This window comes from Urocampus carinirostris, chromosome 1, assembly GCF_059441175.1.
Source record: "Urocampus carinirostris isolate Australia breed hairy pipefish chromosome 1, RoL_Ucar_1.0, whole genome shotgun sequence".
In the NCBI taxonomy this organism is placed as follows: domain Eukaryota; kingdom Metazoa; phylum Chordata; class Actinopteri; order Syngnathiformes; family Syngnathidae; genus Urocampus; species Urocampus carinirostris.
The window spans coordinates 27,888,649-27,912,144 of record NC_142349.1 but is presented as its reverse complement, the minus strand read 5'-3'; the positions used below and the strand labels follow the sequence as shown (position 1 = coordinate 27,912,144).

The following is a 23,496-nucleotide window of genomic DNA, read 5'->3' as shown; positions in this document are numbered from 1 at the left end:
TTTTATGTTTCTAAATATAAAAAATATGTAGTCGTAATGACTTATTCGGTTGACATTGAAATAATTATTTTAAGCCCGGGTTCGTGACCATGGGACATTTTTCAACCTCCATTGCATAAAACATGTCATTTTCACAAGCAAGAAGTTTTAAATGTGTTTTTCTAAGTGACACTCACAGGTTTTGGTTTGTTCAGGCCACTCGCTTTTTACGCCACTCTCGTGATTTTACGACATCATATCAGATTACGGCAAAAAGTGGCGGGCGCGCAGTTTGTAAACAATCGAACTTTTACTTGTTAATGACGGACTAACAAAGTGTTAGTTTTTATGTGTATTAAGGTAATGATAACCTTTATGATATTGGTGCTTGATTTTCTAAATTTTATATTCTGAACGGTTTTATCCCGCAAACGCGCAAACAGTATCTCCTCGTTCTTAACTAGCAATGTTAACATGCTAACACAGTTGAGGGCATCGAGTGTCAATGGCGAAGAGGCCACTTAACGCCTATAGCAGCTCGGCATGCAAGTTGTGACCCATCTTGCAAAGCATCTGCTTCTACTGGGCTACCAAGGGTCAGGTATACAGCTCAGGTGCCGTTCTGCGGCACAAGGCTCATTGGAAAAAATAGACACGATGCGGAGGGGTCAGATAAAAAGGGTCCTCTGTGTTGCCGAGAAGAATGATGCAGCCAAAGGTATCTCTGAAATTATGTCCAATGGCAGGTCAATGCGGGTGAGTCCTTATTTGTTCTTATCCTTAGATAATATTACAAAGTGGTCAATACTGTATAGTGTTACACATCAGATGGTTCATCTAATATCTTAGAACGATGATGAGATGTCTCTCGAGCTACATATGTAGAAGACAATGGTTTTGAGCTGTACAAAAATGTCTTACAGAAATGTCAACAAGTTGTTTGAGAAATTCTAAAATCGTCATTCGGTTTGTGTATGTGTCTTTAAACCTTTGTCAATCCACCCCACTCTCCCCTTGTGTATTTTTTTTTACAGAAGGAAGGATTGTCCAAGTTTAATAAGATTTATGAGTTTGAGTGTCATCTATTCGGTCAGGTATGTGAACAGTGTGTAACACACCTTGCATTTGGTTTGATGTGCATTCTTTTCTCTAATTGCGTGTTTCCTTATATTTACAACAAGAATGTGAGAGTGTCCATGACATCAGTCTCGGGGCATTTATTAGGTCTGGAATTTAAAGCTCCTTATCATAAATGGTAAGTTTGGATACCCCTTTGAGACTTCTTGTGGATGAGGGCTATACAAATAAACTAGGCTTGACTTGTCACCAACTTTTTTGTTTGAGCCTGTTTGGTGTCATTTGTGCAGTAGAAATGTAACTTTATGTGCCGCAGTTTATAGCATGTTTGTGTTTTCTTTTGGAAGGTTAAGCTGCAATCCTGTGCTTTTGTTTGATGCTGAAGTGGAGAAGTATTGTCCAGACAACATGATACAAATTAAGGCATGTCTACTTACTCATTGAAAAATGATTAAAAATATTATTTAATAATTATTTTTTATTAAAGGAAATTATGTATCATTCTAGTCTGTATTTGTGTTTTATAAGTCAACCTGAATGGGATGTTGTTTGTTAGTATTAGCTGTAAAAAATGGTGCCTATTTCTCCCTCTTGTTATGCAGCGTACTCTGGAAAGGGAAGTGAGACAATGCCAGGCCCTTGTTATCTGGACTGATTGTGACAGGGAAGGAGAAAACATTGGCTTTGAAATAATAAATGTCTGTCAAGCAGGTAAGGCTAATTTAAATTATAACAATACCATGAATAACAAGCAATTTATAGTTGCTTCTGCTCCATTTCTCCTTTTAGTTGAAATAAAAAGCTAAAAATGTAAGCTGAACTGGTGGCTATTGTGCTTGACTTTTGCAAATTGTTGTGAATCCTTTAGTGAAGCCAAATATACAAGTGTTTCGAGCAAAGTTTTCTGAAATCACACTCAACTCCATTCGGAGAGCTTGCGAGACGCTAACAGAGCCTGATGTGAACATCAGCGATGCCGTTGATGTCCGCCAAGAGCTCGATCTACGGATAGGTGAGAGCCACATACAGCATCACTCTGAGTAATACAGTACAAGTCAAAGTTCCTTTCAAAAACGTGCAATGCCTCAGATGAAAAATTATTTTAAAAAATGTCTTCCTGAAATTGTGCAGGGGCTTCTTTCACAAGATTCCAGACTCTTCGCCTACAGAAGATCTTCCCACAGTCTCTAGCAAATCAGCTCATCTCTTACGGAAGCTGCCAGTTTCCCACTCTGGGTTTTGTGGTGGAGCGTTTCAAAGCTATTCAGGCTTTTGTCCCTGAGACTTTCTACAAGATCAAGGGTGCACTCTCGCACAAGATTTCCCATAAAGATGTTTTTTTTTCATGGATAAATTTAACTAAAGTAAAGTGTGTTTGTGCCTCTCTATTCAAGTCCTGCATGAAGTGGACGAGGACACTGTGGAATTTGGATGGAAAAGATACCGTCTCTTCAGCCACACGGCTTGTCTTGTGCTGTACCAGATTTGCATGGAGGTAAGGTCCAAATAATAGAAAAGGAAAAAAAAACTTGAACGAATTTTTGGATGGCAGGTGCTTAGGCCCTGCCCACATATCACAACCTGTTCTGGGCTGGAACCCAACTAGCTTATCAAACACGTTTTTTTTTTTCATTCATACCAACACTGAAGGCTGGGCTCACCAAGACTTGTTACAGCCAACTTAGCTGACTCTACGCTCGTCCCCTGGAACCCATGGTGTAGTCATTTATAGTAATTGCACAACACTGAATCGTTTTTACTTTAGGTCAATCGGAGCAGGACTTTAGGAGCTACAGCCCACAGAATTTTTACATTTTCTTTAAAGAAGGTTGTTGTTGCTCTGTTTTGAACGTTTTCATCTGAGAAAAGGAAATTTAACAAAGATTCCAAATCGATAATTATTTCCAGGATCAGTGCATGTTTTAGTAATGATTTTCAATTTAATTTAACGTTGTGAATCACATAATCCAGTATTTTGAACTTGTGACTAATATTTTGACCTTGAAATAAACATTGTTGATCAACGACTCCTTAAAAAAATTATGTCCATCCCACTAATTCTTTAAACCTTTGTCATGTAATAATATTATCAAAACATGCACCGATTTTGGAAATTATGCCAGATTTGGAATACTTGTTTAATTTCCTTTCCCATGATTTTTTGTTTTGCAAAAATGTATCTAGTACTCATGTCTACTGGAGAAATTTTTGTAAAACACAAATCATGTCTATATCTGTAGAAGGGTTTGAAGAAAGGCAGCAACTGTACTTTTTTTCTGCAGAAAATTTCAAAATTCTTTAGGCCGTAGGACCCCAACCCTTGCTCCAATTGACTTAAAATTTTAGAAACACTATTGCGCAATTACATTCAACAAGTAAAACAGATTTCATAAAAATCCAAGTGGGGTTGTATAATCCACCGCGTTAGTTTAAATACTATGACCTTATAACATTCCTACAGGAATATATGAGGTATGGATACTTTTAATCCTTATTGCTTCCAATTCAAGTGAAAATTTCCATGGAATTTATTTGTAAGTGATCCACAATGTCAATTTAAAAGTTAAAATATTAATCACTGCTTCAGAATTGGAAACCTTGTTAAATTCCTTTTCTGATGATGTGTTAGGTGAAAAATGACTTAATAATCCCTGAGATAAAATGATTCAAAAGAAGGCAGTGACAGCCTTTTTTGAGGAAAATTATAGGATTCTATGGGCCATAGGTTCCTACTCCCCCACACCAATTGATTTGAAATTTTAGATTTTGTGTTGTGAAATTGCTATCAACAGGTACACCAATTTTTCTGAAAATCTAAATGGCTGAGGTATAATCCGTCAGTTGATTCTATTTAGAATGACTCTGCTATACCATTTACTACAATCAACAACAACAATTTGGCTGTTTTGAATAAATAGAATCTAAGTTATGCATTTTTCAAATCTTTTTTTTAGAATCCCGTAGCAACAGTCACCTCAGTCAGCAGTAAGCCAAAAAGCAAATGGAGACCATTGCCATTGGACACTGTGGTAAAGTGAAACATCCACACACTTGCTGTTCCTCAGACTGTTCTTCAAGGTCAATTATGTTTTTTTTCACCCATAAGGAACTGGAAAAACTGGCCTCTCGAAAGCTCCAAATAAGTGCTAAAGAAACGATGAAAATTGCAGAGAAACTTTACACTCAAGGGTGAGCCTGAGTCAACATTCATTTTCAGTACATACCCTCACTATATATTTTGTTTTGTTTGATAACTTAACCATTTGAGAAACCTTTATTTTCCTGGATTTACTGGTAATATTGTGAATCCTTCTGGATGAACGGGATGGAAATATTCACATTTTGTTTGTTTGAAGGTTTATCAGCTACCCCCGCACGGAAACAAACATTTTCCCAGCATCCCTTTCCATCGGCCCATTGGTGGAAGAGCAGATTCAGAGTCCTAACTGGGGGGCATTCGCCCAGCGGGTGCTGGACCAGCCTGGTGGTCCCAATCCTCGACAGGGAAAAAACTCTGACCAAGCTCATCCTCCAATACACCCAACCAAATACACAAACACATTGCAGGTAGGCATATTTGATTTCCTTCACACAAAATGATTTTTTTAACACAGCTGTTGTTCTTTTTCAGGGAAATGAAGCACGTTTGTATGAGTTCATTGTCCGGCACTTCCTTGCTTGTGTCTCCCAGGATGCTTTGGGGCAGGAAACCATTGTGGATATAGACATTGCTCAGGAGAAGTTTTTCACTTCAGGACTCATGATCGTTGCTAGGAATTACCTGGATGTCTATCCTTATGACAAATGGAGCTCTAAGGTAATAGAGTGGCGTGTGTGTTGTTGTGTGGGCAAAATCGTTTTTTATCTTTTAAATGTATTTGTTTAGGTGATTCCAGTGTATGACCAAGGATTTCAGTTCCAGCCCTCTGCCATAGAGATGGTTGACGGTCAGACGAGTCCTCCTCAGCTGCTCACTGAAGCCGACCTCATATCGCTGATGGAGAAGCATGGCATCGGTATGTCGTAAACAAATTTTGAAGCTGTGCTTTCAAAGTACCAATTCAGATCAGTAAGATATATATATATATTTTTTTACGATCATTAATTTGGGGAAATTCAAATGAAAATGTTATATTGGAATTTATGGGTATTTCTTTAAAATGGTGGAGATTGAGTTTTCACATTAATAATAACAATACATTTTATTTCAAAGTGCCTTTCAGGACACCTAAGCTGTTGAAGGACAGGGGCGATGTGATGGCGAGAGGGGGTTTTGGTGATAATGGAAGCAGAAAAATTCTGCTATTGATATTGGTATTGATTAAGGATTGACCAATATGGATTTTTCAGGGCCGGTACTGATTATTAGTATTAAGAGGCCGATAACCTATATTTGGAGGCGATATTAATTTGCTGTTAAAGCTTAAAAATTGGCGTAAGAAATTTTTACTCATGCAAAAAAAAAGATTTATTTTTAATTCAAATACAACTTTGATAGCTCTCTGAAACATTTTCCAGTTAAAACAATAAAATTTCAACACAGCTATCATAACTAGTATTTCACTTACACCCAAAATTTACAGTGCAGAAAATAATATTTGGCTTAGAAGCAACTCGTATAAAAGTACATCAAACTGACATAGCGCCCTGAAACTTTATTCAGTAAATAAGAACTTCAACACAACTATCATGACTCATAATTCACTTAAACTGAAAACTGACAGTACAGGAAATAAAAATAGGCTTCAAACCTAAATAGATCCCAGATTTGTTTACAGTAACAAAAAAATGTCACTGCAACCAACATGACTTAAATTAACTTAAAATCAAAAGTGCATCAAAACTTTGGAGCCAGATTGACAAAATTATGTTCCGGTAACAGCTAATCACTCAGCTTTCCACTTCATCATGCTTTTTATGCTCTCTTTCAATCACAAACACATATGCTTGATTTTCCAACTAATGTTATTATAAGAGCTAATGTATCAGTCTCAACCTGCACGTGCTTCCCTAAAACAAGTTAAATACACTTTTTACTCTCTCTTAATTACACACATGCTTTTCTACCACAGACTTTTTAAGAATATCAATATAAACAGCGGCCTTGATTCACAAGCCTGTCGGGACTCAGGAGTTTGGCAGATCTGCTCTGTTTACTCTGTTTTAACGCCCCCTGGTCGCTTATCCTTTTCAGTTGCACTACACAATACAACAACATCTAGCGGTCGAATATTACAGTAAATTCACGACCGTAGGGCTCACCGTGTTAAAACGCGCAGTCTCTGTTGCTGGTTCTATTCCTGAATTTAACACATACAGAGGGCGCACCGCATGTTAGGGCGCAGGTGCCCCTTTAGGGGTTCCTCCAGCTTACAACAACAAAGACGTCCTAGTCTCGGGGCAGGCGCCCTAACGCCACCGAGCTTGTCCCCGGCTTTACATCACACACAGGGCGCGCCACACAATTTGAAGAAAATCTGAGACTATTATGTGCACCATTATGGTCTTGAAAATACTGTAAAAACAGATTGGCATTTGTATCAACAATTCAGTAAAATTCAAAGGGACAGTGTGTAATATTAAGTGCTGGTGTAAAATAAATTCGGGAGGGATTTGACTCAGATACAACACATTCATCATCTAGTTGCCATTGTATTTAGATGTAATGCTTCATCCCACTCTTTAGAAATGAGCGGTATGTGGCAGGGAAAAATCAGCCTTAAAACCCGGTGCGACTTTATACCAAAGAATATGGACGGATAAGATTGGAAATGCGTACAGTAATTGTTAGTTTGCGTTGCCATGCGAGGTTTTATGGTAATACCATATTTGAGCAATGATTGCGCAATAATTGATCAAATCGATAAACATTATTTATTTGTGCCTTAATAAATAAAGTCAGCACTTCAAAAATTCATTTTATATTTCCTCCGGTTGTTTTTACGTGATATAGAAATTGGTTTGATGATCTGAAACATTTGTGAGTGATAAATATGCAAAAAAAAAACACAAATCAGGAAGGGGGCAAATACTTTTTCACGGCACTGTATCTACGGATACATATATTAAACAGAGGTTGGTGACACTCAGGTGAAGAAGTGAAGAGACTGTTAAACCATTCAGAATCTACTTGTCAAATCAGTGTTCCCAGCACCCTAAGTAAAAAAGTGTGTTGATGAGATAAGCTCTAATGCGTTCCTTTTCATTTGAAATCTGTACAATAGTGGTAAAGTAGTAATATGTTGGCGTTCTCACCACCACTATTCAGGTTCCTTTCCCATTGTATATGGACGATCTTACTGTAGTCTCAATTTGATCTCTGGTGCGCCTAATGTATACACAACATATTGCAAAATAGTGCCTTATGGTGCTTAAAATACGGTATTTCAATAAGAAATTCCCTGTATTAGGGAAATTATAACTCAGGAAATACTGTTCATTCATGCAAACATTTTAAATAGTTAAAACCCTAAACTACCTCATAATCATTATTAGTCATCAGAGTGAATTTCGGCATTGTGTTCTCACAGGGACGGATGCGACGCATGCGGATCACATTGAAACTATCAAAAGCCGCATGTACGTTGGCTTGACAGCTGATCAGAGATTTCTCCCTGGGGAACTTGGCATGGGACTGGTTGAAGGTGTAGAAACTAACTCCCACTTGCTCGCTGGAGTGTTGGTATATTTTGTAACTAAATAAAAATTTTGTCCTTTGGCTTAGGCTACAACTCCATGGGCTATGAAATGTCAAAACCGCATCTACGAGCCGAATTGGAAGCTGACCTAAAGCTCGTATCAGAGGGAAGAAAGGAAAAAATGAGTGTATTGATGCACCACATCCAGAAATACAAGGCTGTCTTCATTGAGTCAGTCAGAAAGGCAAAGAAGTCAGTGTTCTGCAATTACATAGTCGACCACTTCTTCTAGTAAAATGAATATAAACTATTCATTTCAACCTTGAAAAAGTACATTTGTATATGCCATCTCAGGTTGGATGAAGCCCTTTCGCCTTATTTGGGTGCTGCTCAGGAGATTCCTGAAATTGAGCAGCAAGACCTGGAGATCCCGCTGCCTGTCAGGAAGTGTCCCCAATGTGGACAGGACATGGTGCTGAAAAAGAGGAAAGAAGGAAACGGGTGGGACAAACATGACCATAACCATTGTTTAATCCTTAGCTCGACTTAAATCGACATGTTAAAGCGATATCTAATCTTGGAGTGAATTCATGTACCACCATTTTTCCCCCCTCCCACTGCTATAGTAAGTTCCTGTCCTGTGTAGGCTTCCCAGACTGCAAAACAGCCGTATGGTTTCCTGACACAGTGTTGGAGGTCTGTCGACATGACAGCATTTGTTCCACTTGCCGGCCGTCCCCTGTTCACATGTAAGTAACAAGAGTTGGAATTTCCACTTGTCAATAGGGATGAACGAGTACCAATACCAGGAATTGACTGCCTATATTTTAGGGCAGAGGTCTCCAACATGTTTTAAAGCTTAAAGCAACTGACAAGCACAAAAAGCACCCAGTTTGATATGCATTTTTAAAATAATGTAACATGTTACTATGTTGTTACTATGTTATTACCAAGTAAGGTATTGAAAGTCTGGTTAAATAGACTCAGTCAACCGCTAAAAAAATAATTTTACTTGAAAATCAAAATGACCCAGCACTAGTGAGCAGTTAGAACAGGCTCCCTGGTGCCCGTATGCATCACGTTTGAGACCCCTGGTTTAGGGCCTATTTTTTGAAAACCATGAAGCTGAAATTATACGATGTATAGTTTGCCAGTAAATAAATGCAATTTAAACAAATATGTTGGTATTTAAAGGTATTTTTTTTTGCAAAATGAACGAAATTTAATGCACTAATTGTGTTAGTATGTGGTATCAGTATTGGTTAGTCAAAATTCTGGTATTGGTCTAAAACACGGCTCGGGAAAGTATGGCTCTTTTTATGAGTACATCTGGCTCAGAGATAAAATGATGCCCATGCTAATCATTTATGTAATTTTCCAAATGTAGTATATTTAAAGCTGAAGTGACGCATTTGGTCCAGCATATACAGGGCAGAGTCCCAGCTACAGTTTCGAGTCAAAAGACCCAGTTTAGGCTCTCCTGTATATGGAAGTGATATAAACAAGGTATGTTCACTGTTGAAACATGATGAGTACCCACAGGACAAACTAAACACCCCAAAGCGCCAACCAATCGCCTAAAGTAATTTTATTGGGGAAGCAGTAGAGGTGAGCGGATCTATGCACATAGAGCATGTACTGTCTTCTCTCTACCTAGCACCATCTGTGCCCAAGGTATCCTTCTCGTTTGTGACATTTTTTAAAAAGGACTCTGGTCGCACCTTGTTTGGAAAACCTTAATCACGACAAAAATAATGGTAAAAACGAGCCTTTGTAGCGAATATCGGTGGTAAATAAATGATTCTAACAAACAATTTATTGACCAATTTAATTGAAGATCCGAGTTTATTCTTTTAAAAACTCATCTCGCCTTTTTGGAGCACCACATACGTTTTTAGATCATAATGTCAGTAAAACAGATGAAAAACATTCTTTAGTTATTCTGAAGGGTGACTATACACACCTTAGGTGAATTATTTTTATGTTTTTGAGCGTTCAATATAATTCAATCAAGACATACACAGACTCTTGGATTTTTGGGCTTTTCTTTTACTAATCATCTACTGAAGAAGCTTGAATAGAACACATAACAATAATAAAAAAAATAAAACAAAACAAAACTAGAAGTTGAGAACTTAAACTGGTACCATTTGGATAGACAACAACATTGGCTGGATTATCACATTATTGTATTTTGATAGAGTTCCCCATTTTACGTCACACCAATACCTAGCAGCAACGAGATGATCTGCGTTGATGAAGATGAAGGCCCATTCTTTATGTCCTTGGCTGTAGAGCGATGAGGAATCCTGGCAGGCTTGAGAGCCGGTTGAGACGATGACCACAGAATGCATAGTGTTGAAGGAGAGGTTGACTGCTGGTGGCTTGAGGCTTCTATGAGGTTGCAGGCTTTGTCCCTCTGGTTTGGCCACTAGCTTGATCAAGCTTGGCTGCCCACCTGCCAAGGCTCGCCGGCTGCCTGTTGAGCTGAGACCTGGCCAGGACCGGAGACAAATTTTAAGTGGTATATTTCTTTTTATGGAAAACAGGCTCTGGCATAACTTATTATTTCAAACATTTGATAAAATCACCGACTGTCACCCTATAAATACAATGCTTTGAAGATTTTGCTTTTGTCTGCAGAGCGGGTATGGTTGTTTGGTTGAATTTTGTCTTAAAATAAATGGTGTGGCTCTTAAATTTCTTAAAAATATTTTTGCTTTTTTTATCTCTTTGAGACCCCTGGTTTAAAATAATGTGGTGCAGAACATCTCTACTCATCAAAAGGCAAATATGGGCGGCAGTAGCTCAGGAGGAAAAGCGCTCGTCTTGAGATCAAGAGGTCACAGGTTTGAGTCCCGGTTTCTCCGTGTTATATGTCGAAGTGTCCTTGGACAAGACACAAAATCCCTAATGCCCCCGATAAGCAGGTATTTGCTTTGCATGGCTGACGCTGCTATTGGTTAGTTAGTGTGTGTAAAAAAAAAGTGTGAAGCACATTGTAAAGAGCTTTGGGAGGTCTTCAGTGACTTGAAAAGCGCTATATAAATGGAGACCATCTACATTTACATGCAGGTGCATACTGAAAAGGCAACATGAAATTCTGCCCTCGGTGATGAGATCATCATAAGCAATTAGTTGTAATCAGCTGAGCTCTTTGGCAATGCCATGATTTTCAGTGTCACATCGTTGCTGTAGAGTTGTCTGGAATGCAGTTTTTTATTTTACGCGTTTTAACACTGCAAGCTGTTAGGAACATTTATACATTTTTTCTGAAAGCCTCTCAAAGATTCTTAGTTTATTCAATCATGTCTAAAGGTGAAAGTATTTATAGCTGTGAAAACAGCTATGTGAGAGTAATTTCGATTGATAAATACGATGATCACCAAATTGTGGTTAATGATTCCTATCTTTGTGTGTGTGTGTGGTGGTGGTGGTGGTGGTGGTGGGGGGGTAGTTACGTGCATGCGTGTGTCCCTGCGTGTGTGCTTTCAACTCAAAATGCACAGGGTCACATTGTATTATTATATGCAAATCATGACTCAGAGCAACCCAAGCTCAAAGTAAAAGCTCATTATTTAACATTGCAAATACAGTGGGACCTCGCTACTTCGTGGTTCTACGTTCGCGGGTTCAGAGCTTCGCGTGTCTAAAAAATAATAATTATAAAAAAAAATAATTTTAAAAAATAAAATAAAAACGTTTTTTTTTTTTAAAGCATTTTTGAAGGGCGTCGCTACTTCGCGGTTCTACGTTCGCGGGTTCAGAGCTTCGCGGGTCTAAAAAATAATAATAGTAAAATAAAATATATATATATTTTTTTAAAGTACCGTATTTTCCGCACTATAAGGCGCACCTAAAAGCCTTTATTTTTTTCAAAAGCTGACCATGCGCCTTATAATACAGTGCGCCTTATTTATGGATCAATTTTAAAATTGCAAAGTTTTCCAACTAACTTGCAGCCGCCGACTAGATTTTCCCCCGAACGCCAAGTAGTACGCGGTGTATGCTGGGATTTATTTACCGGCTTTTCATTGGCTAACCAATGTGTCAATCATCATTTGAATCGATCACTATTGGCTGAAGTTATTCGGAGGTCAAGGGGCGGATCCTTTTTATCATTTACAGGCTGGCATTGGCTTAAACGGCGAAACAAAGCCTGCAATTGGCCGAAAAAGATGAATGCGTATAGCATGTGGCTGACGGCATAGAGAAAGCATTTTTTTCTATTCTGTATTTGTAAATATTGTATTCTCCTGGATTTACTACCCTCACAGATATAAGAGGACATTGGCTGCACATTATTATGAACACAACGACTTCGGTGAGCTACTCCGAGTTTTATATTGTCCCTGTATCTTGTTTCAGACTGAACTCGATGTTTCTGTGATAAGCGGTGCAGATAATGGATGGAATGGAGTGTCTATTTTTAAATTAAACTGAATTCCAAGTGTTTATTGTCATATGCACAGTAAAGTTGCGAGCGAAAAAGAAAATAGATACTAAGGAATGGTTAGCATTTCTTGAATCCCAAGACTTTAACCTTCCGAATGATGGAACGATGCATTTGAGTGACATCTTACGGACACCGCATCCGCACGTGTTCTCGACACGTATTTGCGTCTTTGCAAGCTTTCGGAATGTTAAGGGGGTAATAAGTTGGACTGAACTATCTGACTGTTTTGTCCACGTTCCCATTGTAGCGCCTTAGAATCCGGTGCGTCTTATGTATGTCAAAAATAGGACGAAAAACTATTTTTTTCGGGGTGCGCCCTATAACCCGGTGCGCCTTATAGTGCGGAAAATACGGTATTTTTGAAGGGGCGTCGCTACTTCGTGGTTCCACGTACTCGGGTTCAGAGCTTCGCAGGTCAAAAAAAAATAATAATAAAATAAAACAATTTAACAAAATAAAATAAAAACTTTTTTTTAAGCATTTTTGAAGGGGCGTCGCTACTTCGTGGTTCCACGTTCGCGGGTTCAGAGCTTCGCAGGTCTAAATAATAGTTATAATAAAATAAAATAATACAATTTTTTTTAAGCATTTTTGAAGGGGCGTCGCTACTTCGCGGCTTTTCACTTTTCGCGGGTGGTTTCTGTCCCCATTAACCGCAATAACCGAGGGATTACTGTAGATTTACCTGCCATATGTGTACAAATCAATCAGCCCTCCCACATTTCTACATTTACATACAAAATACTATGGTACAATGATTCTGTTATATTGTATATTTATTACATCTTCACTTATACAGAAACCTGAACGTGTGTGTGTTAGTGGGCGCTAAACCCTTCACCCAAATGCCAGAGCAATGTCCAAATATAGGGCATGTTTGAATAGCAGCATCACATTGTGCTCTTCACATCATTATCTGTTGCCACAGCAACTTTTCTCATGTACCAACCTAAGGCTGAGCTGCAGCACTTTGGTTCAAAAACTGTTTTTTTTTTGTTTCACATTTTATTTGGAATATTGTTCGGAACCTAATTATACAAACAAAAACTTTTAATGTTGCTGATCCCGTAAATCCTACTTTGCTTGTCACTATGACAACCCGTTGTGATAGCATTGTCAGTGCTTTTATACCAAATATGCAATACATAATGAACAAACTTGCAAAAGCAATTAAAAGTTCTTATGGTCACAAATAAATTTGACTTTATCAACTATGTTTTCCTGAAACGGTACATGCACATGTACTGGTAACTAAAGGGATTCTTTTTTTTTTTAATCCTGTCCAAAAAATATGAAAATTATCCACATAAAAAAAAAGTCCATATCGCCCAGCTATATCTTTCACAATTAAAGATTTACGGCTACGAATACAAATAGCATTTTGGAACAGGTTTCCATCGCTAATATACAATTTTTCCCCCCAAGAAATTGCATATACAGTTTATACTTAAACTTACATGTGACTTGAAACTATTTATTATCATTAAGTAGTGGACAGTATTTCCCGTAGAATTTTGTGTGATTGGGTGGACAGCCTAGGGTGGTGCGGGGGCAGAGTGGCGGCAGCAGCAGAAAGATAAAAAAGTTTATCAACCAACTAACAAGCGGTAGGAATACAAACAAAGGGTGCAAGCAAGCATCATGGATTTTATTGTTTTTAAATGAGATATTCTAAAGTTATTTTACTCATATATATATATTTAAAGAGTTAATTTATATTCAAAATATTATTATATTGTCTTAATAATACAAGTTAATGAGACACTGTTGCTGAACCAATTAGACCCAATGGTATTGGAACAATTGGGGAATGTTGTAAAATAAAATGACTGTCACAAAATATCTTTCAACAAACTTGAAAACTCCACACAGAAAGGCCGATAATTGGAATTTACCCTGAAACTTCTGAACGTTGTAGCCGAAGTTATAGCCAGTCAGCCACAGGGCAGTCAAGCCCTTCCTCAGAAATCCCTTTTAATGGAAACTGTCATTTGCATATGCTTTTGTTTATCCTGACTGACGTTTTCAAACTGTGTCCCTTTCAGGTTAAAGTTCAAGTTCCGAAGGGGGAGCCTTCCTGCCATGATGCCTTTGGAGTTTGTGGGATGCATTGGTGGTTGTGATGAGACCCTCAGAGAAGTGTTGGACCTCAGGTATGTCAGAGGAGGGTCAGGAGGAGGAAGAGAAGCCACTTCCAGACAAGCGCCACCTCGCCCGTTAACTTCAAACGCAAGGCCTCGTGCGCCGCCCTCGGCCCCCACTTGGACTCCTAAGCCTCTATCGCCACCAGGGAACAATAGTGTCAGTGGGCACAGTGAAGTTATTGTGTGCAACTGTGGTCAGGATGCGATTTTGTTGACTGTGCGCAAAGAAGGTCCCAACCAAGGACGGCAGTTCTACAAGTGCATCTTGGGAACCTGTAATTTTTTCCTGTGGGCGGATCAGCCGAGCCATCCGGGTGCGCCGCAAAATCAGTGGCCCCCGCCACCACCACCAGCTCCGCCGGGAATCTCACAGCCTCTGAGACAATCTGCGGTGTCCAGAAACGTCGTCGGAAGGGGCGGCGGACCTACGGGAGACGCAGGAGGACAGACGTGTAACTGCAACGAGGCCGCGGTGACTCGCACCGTGCTCAAAGAAGGGCCCAATAAAGCACGGCTGTTTCTCATCTGTGGAAAACCAAGGGACCAGCAGTGTAACTTCTTCCAGTGGGCTGATGAAAACACCTCAATTCAAGGCAAGATGCGCACTCGAGTTTTGTTCATGTGTTTTTGTTCGAAAGTGTTCATACACCTTTAACAACTGCAGTACATTGGTACTCTTGTCCTATCCCGGGCGTAGGAAAAACGTTTGAGTCAAGGTCCCCAATTGGCTTTTTCCAAAAGGAATGGACATGATTGACTAAGTTCAATGTACGGATCTGCCAATACAGGGTCTCGATCAGATGGATGATGAAAAGAGATGCTTACTAGATTTTTATAATGTGCTTGTAGAAATATAGGTATGGACATCTATGTACATATTTGTATACATTATATTGGTTTATTAATAGAACCTTTTATCATGTTATGAAACACTCAGATTTTTTTATCACTTTATTTAATTATATGCATGGAAGAATTCCAAATGCAACAACAATTGTTTTTTGCATGACATTTTATAAATGTCTTGCTAAATCAAATACAAGATAAAAATATTGGCAAACAAACAAAAAATGTAGCCTTGACATTTACTCGATTATGGCCCTGAGCTTACAATAGTACACATTGATGTTGATCTGAGATGCTTTAAAGGTAAGATGCATCATTTAAGATTAAGCCTTAAAAAGTTTAATGTAAATATTTACTTTATTAAGTATGTGTTGACAATTCTCAACATTTTAAAGAGCCCTCAGCCTTATTTCCCACTGCGCCTATCTGGTTTGACTGTACTTTTAGCAAAGCTGTTCAGGGCGGAGCACATTTTGTAGGAGGAATAGGAGACGGTGTGTGTGCCTGGGGAGGGTGCTAGATATTGACGGCATGCTCATCCCTGCATTTTTTTGTTTTTGTTTGTTTTTATAATTTATTGTAGCATAAAGGTGAGATCGTTCAAGCCCAAAATATTTATTGATTTGAGGGACCAAGCCTAAAGCAAACCCAAATTTTCATATTTTATTTCTTAATAATTAGGAGAAGGGTGATTTTGGCTGACTCGAACATAACCCCATGTCCTCCCACCCACACACCTCCGTGGACCCTGACGATTTTGTCCGCCTCCCCCCACCCCAAGTACTGTGCAATTACTGCATAAATGTTTTATTTCTGTGCAGCACGGTGGCGCAGTGGTTAGCGCGTGTGCGGCACAGTTCTGAGGTCGTGGGAACCTCCTGAGTGGGTTCAAATCCAGCTCCCGGCCTTACTGTGCGGAGTTTGTATGTGCTTGCGTGGGTTTCCTCCGGGCACTCCGGTTTCCTCCCACATTCCAAAAACATGCATGTCAGGTGAATTGGCCGGTCCAAATTGTCCCTAGGTGTGACTGAGCGAGTGAGTTGTCTGTCCCCGTGTGCCCTGCGATTGGCTGGCAACTAGTCCAGGGTGTCCCCTGCCCACTGCCCGATGATTGCTGGGATGGGCTCCATCGCGACCCTACTGAGGATAAGCGGTGCAGCTGATGAGATGAGATGTTTTATTTCTTTATTAACTACTGCACTGTCAAAATAAAAGTTTGATAATTTATGTGAACTGAAAGCTATGAAACTGTTTAGCCAATCGGAATGCTGAACACAATACAAAATGCAAATTTAGTAAAGTAGCAAGACTGTGCATTATAGACCATGTAATAACTAAGGTACACTGAAGTCCCGTTTACGTAATTGTCAAACCAATCATACAGCTAAAAAGGGATGGTGGACTCCAACAGTGTTCTATGTGATTTGAGTGTGCCATCAATTGGTGAAATGTTGTGATTGCAGCATCATGTCTTACCCTTCTCATACGGCGGGGCGAGGCCCAAACTTTGCCAGAGTCCTCACTTCTTATAGAAAATTTACCGTAATTTCTGAACTTTAAGGTGCACCAAAAACCCCAACTTCTCCAGAAACTTTAACCTTAGAATGCAGGTTCGCCATATTGTATATGCAAACAGAATTGGAAACGCGTTACCGTATTTGTGAAATAATGAGTCAGTCGATACCTTTTAATGCTGACCACAATTGCATTACAATGGTGGCAACGAGGATTGGACCAGATCGTGGCGGGAACAGCGCTGACTCCCTATCCACAAGAATATTAGGGATACGGACAACACATGAAAATGCATCAGGTCTTTTCTCATTATCATACTACAATTAAGTCACGGTACTAGATATGTTTATCTAGAAATGTGAAAACAGAAAGTGAGTGGTAGTCGGTAAAAAACTTTTTTTCACTTTTTCTCAGCTTAAACTAAGCATTGTAAGCAAAAAAAGTTTTAAATACATGCGGCCATGCATTTATTTATCTTTCAGGACAACTCGATTACCTAAGCTTCGTAAAAACCCTTCGATATGGAGATACAATACTGTATTTCAGCGGTGCTTTTGCTGCACCACGGACCGGTTTAATATCTGACAATATTCTCACGACTAAGGTTACTAATATCAAAAATCTGATTTTGTGACTATAAATAGTGTGATGATGAGTTGTAACTTAAGTCAAGTCAAGTCATGTTTATTTGTATAGCCCTTAATCACAAAGAGTCTCAAAGAGCTGCACAGAACACAATTATTGCAAACCACAGACTATTATTACACCATCCCCTGATCTAGAACCTACATGAGGGCAAGGATAAACTCAAAAACCTCAACATGAGGAAAATGAAGAAACCTTGAGAAGGGACCTCACATGAGGTAATCCCCCTTCCAGGAGGACCAGGCTGCAATGGATATTGCAATAATAAATAATACACAGATATTGTCAAGATAAAATACAGGTTATTCATATGCTATAGAATAGAAGAGTGTTTTAAGTTTAGGTTTTAACACTTCCACTGAGGTTGCGGATCGAATATCAGGGGGAATAGCATTCCAAAACACTGGGGCTCGAATGGAGAACACTCTCGAACCTGCGGATCTCTTCTTGTCTCTTTGGATCACTAGTAGACCAGCATTTTCAGAGTGAAGGTTCCGGATAGGAGAAAAGGGGGGAGATTAAATCTGAAAGATATGAGGGAGCAATTCCATGCATGATTTTGTATAATACCAACAGAAATCACATCTTAAGCTAACAGGGAGCCAATGCAGGTTAGCTAAAATCGGGATAATGTGATAATGTAATATATTATGTGTCGTCTGTATCCCCAGTAGTCTAGAATAGTGTTTTTCAACTGGTGGGTCGAGATCCAAAAGTGGGTCGCGGACCCAATTTCAGTTGGTCATGGGCCTTTGCAAATATTATGCTAAGAAAGGGAAAAAAAGTAACTGCGGGCCATTTAAACTCCATAACATTAGATGCAATAAGTCCTTCCAAATTTGAATTCATAGATAAAGTTTGTTTACTCATGTTGCGCATGGCCATATGCGGAAATAGCGGAGAATATATGAGAAATGGATTGAAGACAAAGTGACTGAAGTGAATAATTTTGGATTTTATTATAATTGCAGCTAAGTGAGCACTAAAAGGAATATTTTAGTTTAAGCAGCTGGGTCTTTTTTTTACATTACATTCTACTATGTCTGCTTTAAACTGCACAATCCTTTCATTTTATACATTTAAAAATGGATTTTCAAATTATTTTAATTAGAGTGGGATGGTGGGTCCTGCAGTCAGACTAGTTGAGAACCGCTGGTCGAGTGGATAGGATCTGGCATGCTACCCGCTCCAATCCGGGTTCGAGTCCCGTTTCATCCCATGTTATGCAATTGTGATCAGTGATATATTCCAGACTGATCGATCAATGCACAACAAATATGATTATTTTTTTACTTTTTGTGCAACCCTCGCCCTTACTGTAGTTTTAATCCCATGTGCTTTATAATCATGTGCGCCTCATACAGTATATGAAAAACATCACGAAATACTTATTTTTTGGGAGGCGCATGTTATAATCTGGTGAGCCTCATAGTGCGGAAAATATGGTGCATATTTTGTGGAGTTGTCAGTGTACTTTTGAACTATTTATTAAAACGCAAAGCCACCACTTTTCGAAGTCACATGTCACATCACGTAAACAACATTTCACCTCTTCTTGCCGTCAGGTGGCTCCGGAGCCGTCGGGTTTCATAGCAACGGTGACGGAGGAAAGAAAGGGAGGAAGCCAACGGCAGACAAACCCCCCGCCGCAAAGAAAGTTCGTTCCTGCGGCATCTGCCACACGCCCGGACACACGCGCCTCACTTGTCCTCAGCGGTGACGGCGGCACATGGACGCTTCGCACTCTCAAAACACCTCGTCTGCTTTCTCGTCAAATAAATCTTCAGAAACAAGCAATCGTCCCTGAACCCTTTCTACGCGTCATCGTCTAAATGTTCGATTGTTTGCATTTGGCATGCTGCCCATCTTCAAGTGAACTTTGAAAAGGAAGGTGATTATACTTAAGCTTGTCGCCTTTGTAAAGCGCAACATTCAGAAAGGTAACGGCCGCCCTTGGCTTGGATGAAACATCTATTCATCCTTTTTCTTTTGATTCAAGTATGCCTACGCCATTGCTGAAAACGGTTTCACTGGCACTCACTTTTCTTTTACTTCATTTCCATTTGATAAGGACTGACAAATAAATATGTTTTCTACGTTCTGTTTTTACGGACGCCTTAATTTTTGCTCTGCTTATCCGGAAAAGATTGTTCTCAAGCTAGTTCTCATTCTGACTCGTTTCTCTTCAACCACAAAATCACAACTAAAGGTCCGCGGCCATAAAATAGATGGAACTTTGAAGAGTTTATAAAGCAAGTTCAAAGATTTTCTTTTAAAAAAACGTGTCATCCACGTAAGATAATTACAAAAAAAAGAAAGAAAAGAAAAAAAATCATCCCATTGGGACTCTTTATGATTAAGGGCTATACAAATAAACATGACTTGACTGGAGATGACCTTGTTATTTTTCGGGTGTGCCCAAAACACTTGATTTTTTATCATTCTGGACTCAAAGGTATTCTGATGGGTTCTTTTTTCAATTTGGGCACAGAACGTGTTTTAATTCTCCCCATAATTGTAAATATGTTGCAAAAATTCCCCACACCCAGAAACGAGTCAAATTTTATCTCTGGCTGGTTTGCTGTAGAGCATTAAAGGATCCCAACACTTTCAAAATGGTCTATCCAATATCTGCAACCTACAGATTGTAGTGAACAGCGATTGCATTCACCTCATTTCTGCTTGGATGTAGGCAATTGTGACTTTTCATTTTGGTTTTCCGCTGCATTTGTTGCGGTTGGTATGATTTTATCCGGCTAGCTACACATTAGCGTCAGAGCTGCCGAGGGCTTTCCTGTTACGTTTGCTCGTTGGCTGCTCACCGTTTGTTGTATGGCTGGCTAGCCTGGCGTTGTTCCCAATTTTGCCGTGTTCCTTGGTTTGAATATATCCTGCAGGCTTTGCTTTTATTGCCGTAACCATTACCGCGTTTCATTGTTGGCTCCCAGTTAGCCTGGCTGGTCACAGCATGGTCAGCCGGCGTGACATTTTTTTTCGAGGCTGCAGTCGTCTTTCGTTGATCCGTCCTGGTTTTAGCCCCCAGTTGGCGATTCTTTGGGTGTGTTATTGTTTGCCAGTTAGCCTTTTTTGGCTATGTTGTAACATTACTGCACCAATCTGCGACACAACACCGAGTCATTTCTCCACAAAACTACCAAAACTTTGCTTTAAACAATTTTCTGGGGTTCCTCTAATGTTGCCACAACTCAGGAAGACAAAAACAAGAATGCTGTCTTCAAAATGTATTATCTTGGAAAATAATTGGAACATACCAATGAAACAAAGAGTATATGCAAGAAAAACAACAAAAATGTTCTCATCTTTGGCATGTTTAAGAATTTGGGATTACCTTTAATTACATATATTTGGGACTACAGTAATTTTAAAAACATGTAAAAGGTTTATAGCATTCATTTATTAAATACATTTTTGGTAAAAAAAATGAATTCACTTACAATAAAACCGTTTTTGAATTGTATGCATATAAAGTCAAACAAGCGATAATCTGTTTCAGCGATAGTAATACAGGACGATTTTAAACTAAAACGTTTTTAATATGTTCAAGATAGCTGCACGTTGCCTTTACTGTACAGCACTCCATTCGGATATTTTATCAATTTTCTGAACCGCTTAGTATTATTTGATGACATTTTACTGTATTTAGCAAAATGCAATCGTTTCATACCTGTCAACCTGTACGTTTGTGCCGTACAAAGTACGTTTATTATGCATTTTAAGATGTGTACGACGTACAGGAAAATCTGTACGGAAAAACGCAAATTCATCAATTATGGTGACCATCCGGTATACACGACTATCACGAAACGGCAAATCAATCAAGTCAAACGAGTTCGCTGCGGTAGCCTCTATCTCAGTATCCCTTTTTTCGTTGCAAACGAAGCCAGCGGTTTGATGCTACTGTGCGCATGCATGTGCCGCCTTGGATTTCATGTGGTATGTAGTGAAAGGAAGCCCGTCTCTTTTTAGAGAACCGGCTTTTTCGGCTCAACTCATTAAAGAGAGCCGGCTCTCAAACGGCTCACTTGCTTTGATGCATTATATTACGAATCATTATTGTTGTATAGATAAGTTAAGAAAAAAAGGAAGTATAAAAGGAGAAAATGAAAAAAAACAGGTTTGTGGTTATCTCTTTCATCAGTATATTGCCAACAATAATTCAATGCAGAAAATGAATTAATAATTTGAATAAGAAAATTTATTATTCTACTTAATTATATTTGCATGTAAATGATGATCTGCATTTATATAGCGCTTTTCAAGTCAATGACTTCCCAAAGCGCTTTACAATGTGCTCCACATTTCCCAATAGCGGCCTTGCAGCCATGTAAGGCGCTAACCTGCTTATTGGGGGTATTAGGGGTTCAGTGTCTTACCCAAGGACACTTCGACATGTAACACGGACGAGCCGGGATTCGAACTGGGATCCCTTGATCCCAAGACGAGCGCTCTACCTCCTGAGCTACTGCCGCCCATGTATTTTTTCCTTCTACAGTGAACGCCCAAGCTACTTCATTTTTGAACTTTTTTTTATAATATACCTCATTCATGTCGAGCAACTCAGTATCTAACAAAAAAATGTTAATTAACAATATACAGTATATAATATAACGAAACACATGTACAATATAACATGTTAAACTACATAAATAAACACGTTTGAAAAAAATATGGTGTAAGATTATTATGTATTTTGTAAGGGAAAATACAACTTTTTGTAAGGGCATGGAGCCCTGGAGGTTGACAGGTATGTCGTTTGAATGTCATTTAGTAAACGATATCGGTTTCACTCTGTGGAAGAAGCGAAATGAGTCTGCTTTCTCTGACGTGCATGCCTTCACTGCAACGTGCAAATGACAAAGCTCATGCATCGCTATGCAAATAGAGTGCGTGTCAGAGATAGATAGATACTTTATTCATGGCGCCACAAATACTTTTAACATATTTTGCAGGACCCTCTCCCCTTTTGAGTCTTCCCAAACACAATTTCCGATTAAACGGAGAACGCGTGGATTCCCGTTACGGGTAAACTGATGTACTTTTTTTTTAATCTTCCGAGGAAACTGCGTTGATCTTACTGGCACGTTCTGTGAGTCACGCGTGACTCATCACGAGTGGGCGCTAATATTCCAGCAGTGTTGTTTTTGTGATCCTACTGCACACTTGCAGTGCACACACATAAACACACTGCCGGTATCTGGGCAGATAACAAGTCATGTGATAGTCTTTTTTTTTAAGAAGCAGTAACATGCTTTTTTCGGGAAGTGTCAGCGTGCTTGCTACCTAATGTTCCCTTCCGGAGCAAGACGCGTCAGCGTGATGACATCACAGAGTCCCCATAAAACCCAATAAGGGAGTTACAAACTAAAAAGGATAATAGAGCCACCACCTTTTCATCGCCAATACTAAGAACGCCACATGGGACGACTTACCTATATTTTATTTTAAAGATCTGCACAAACGGTTACATTTTACTGGGCAAATATGGGCCAGATGTACCGCAAAAATGTAGCCCAGATTCCCAAAATGCTTTAGACCAAGTGCATTTTAAACAACATGTGCAATGTGGTACAGACTAGGTAAGAAATGTCTATGATGATTTAATCCAGGCCGCTATAAATTTCTGAGGACAGTGATCGGTTTACTTTTTGCAGTTTTGATATTTTGTGGATGATCATTGTGCATTGTGTTCTGTGGCAGATAACACACAGCAAACACTACCAAGAGGGCAGAGGGCTGTGTGTGTCTGTGTTGGGTGGGCTTTACTGTTCGCACGACTGCGATAGGCTAGTGTATGCTGTCAGTGGATAAGCCAAAACGGGCAGGCGCACTACTCAATGTGTCCACCAACCAAAGACAAACTGCGGAGCATGGCGACAGCTAGTATTTTAGCATCTCTTTATATTGAAAACAATTTCATTAATTAAATCTGACTCTGAGGAAAGTCGGAAGAGCGCGACGAAATGCTTCGTGGATTGCTATCAGGTACGGTAAGAGACTCAGGCGCCATCAGGAGAGGAACCAATCGCGGTGTTGCAGTTCCGGCAAACTATTCCAGCTACAGTGGTTTTGCGAAACTATTTGGCCCTCGTTAACTTTGTGACCTTTTGCCACATTTCAGACTTCAAACATAAATATATAAAACTAACTTCTTGTGAAGCATCAACGATAAGTGGGA

At 39.3% G+C, this 23,496-nt stretch overlaps 1 protein-coding gene across 2 annotated transcripts; it reads left to right on the top strand.

The window, feature by feature from the left end:
* The first annotated feature begins 254 nt into the window (after positions 1 to 254).
* Positions 255 to 19,409, top strand: top3a (DNA topoisomerase III alpha). Of its 2 annotated transcripts, none has more exons than XM_088333108.1 (19): positions 255 to 735; positions 1,014 to 1,073; positions 1,161 to 1,234; positions 1,404 to 1,479; positions 1,659 to 1,767; positions 1,925 to 2,068; positions 2,188 to 2,358; positions 2,451 to 2,551; positions 4,011 to 4,085; positions 4,163 to 4,245; positions 4,413 to 4,623; positions 4,688 to 4,873; positions 4,943 to 5,072; positions 7,587 to 7,700; positions 7,781 to 7,946; positions 8,049 to 8,195; positions 8,321 to 8,443; positions 14,196 to 14,887; positions 18,866 to 19,409. In XM_088333108.1, exons 1-19 carry the CDS (start codon positions 523 to 525, stop codon positions 19,018 to 19,020), a joined length of 3,030 nt encoding a protein of 1,009 aa, XP_088189234.1. In that variant the 5' UTR covers positions 255 to 522; the 3' UTR covers positions 19,021 to 19,409. The 2 variants fall into 2 exon arrangements, with proteins under 2 accessions (XP_088189234.1, XP_088189238.1); XM_088333112.1 differs by having other exon boundaries at positions 260 to 339.
* The last annotated feature ends 4,087 nt before the right edge of the window (positions 19,410 to 23,496 follow it).

What these genes read in the sequence shown, in the direction of transcription:
- top3a (XM_088333108.1), top strand. Translation starts at nt 523, where the DNA reads ATGCAAGTTGTGACCCATCTTGCAAAGCATCTGCTTCTACTGGGCTAC. An exon ending in ACAACATGATACAAATTAAG is followed by an intron (nt 1,480 to 1,658) that starts GCATGTCTACTT and finishes CTTGTTATGCAG; the next exon opens with CGTACTCTGGAAAGGGAAGT. An exon ending in GACTTTCTACAAGATCAAGG is followed by an intron (nt 2,359 to 2,450) that starts GTGCACTCTCGC and finishes TCTCTATTCAAG; the next exon opens with TCCTGCATGAAGTGGACGAG.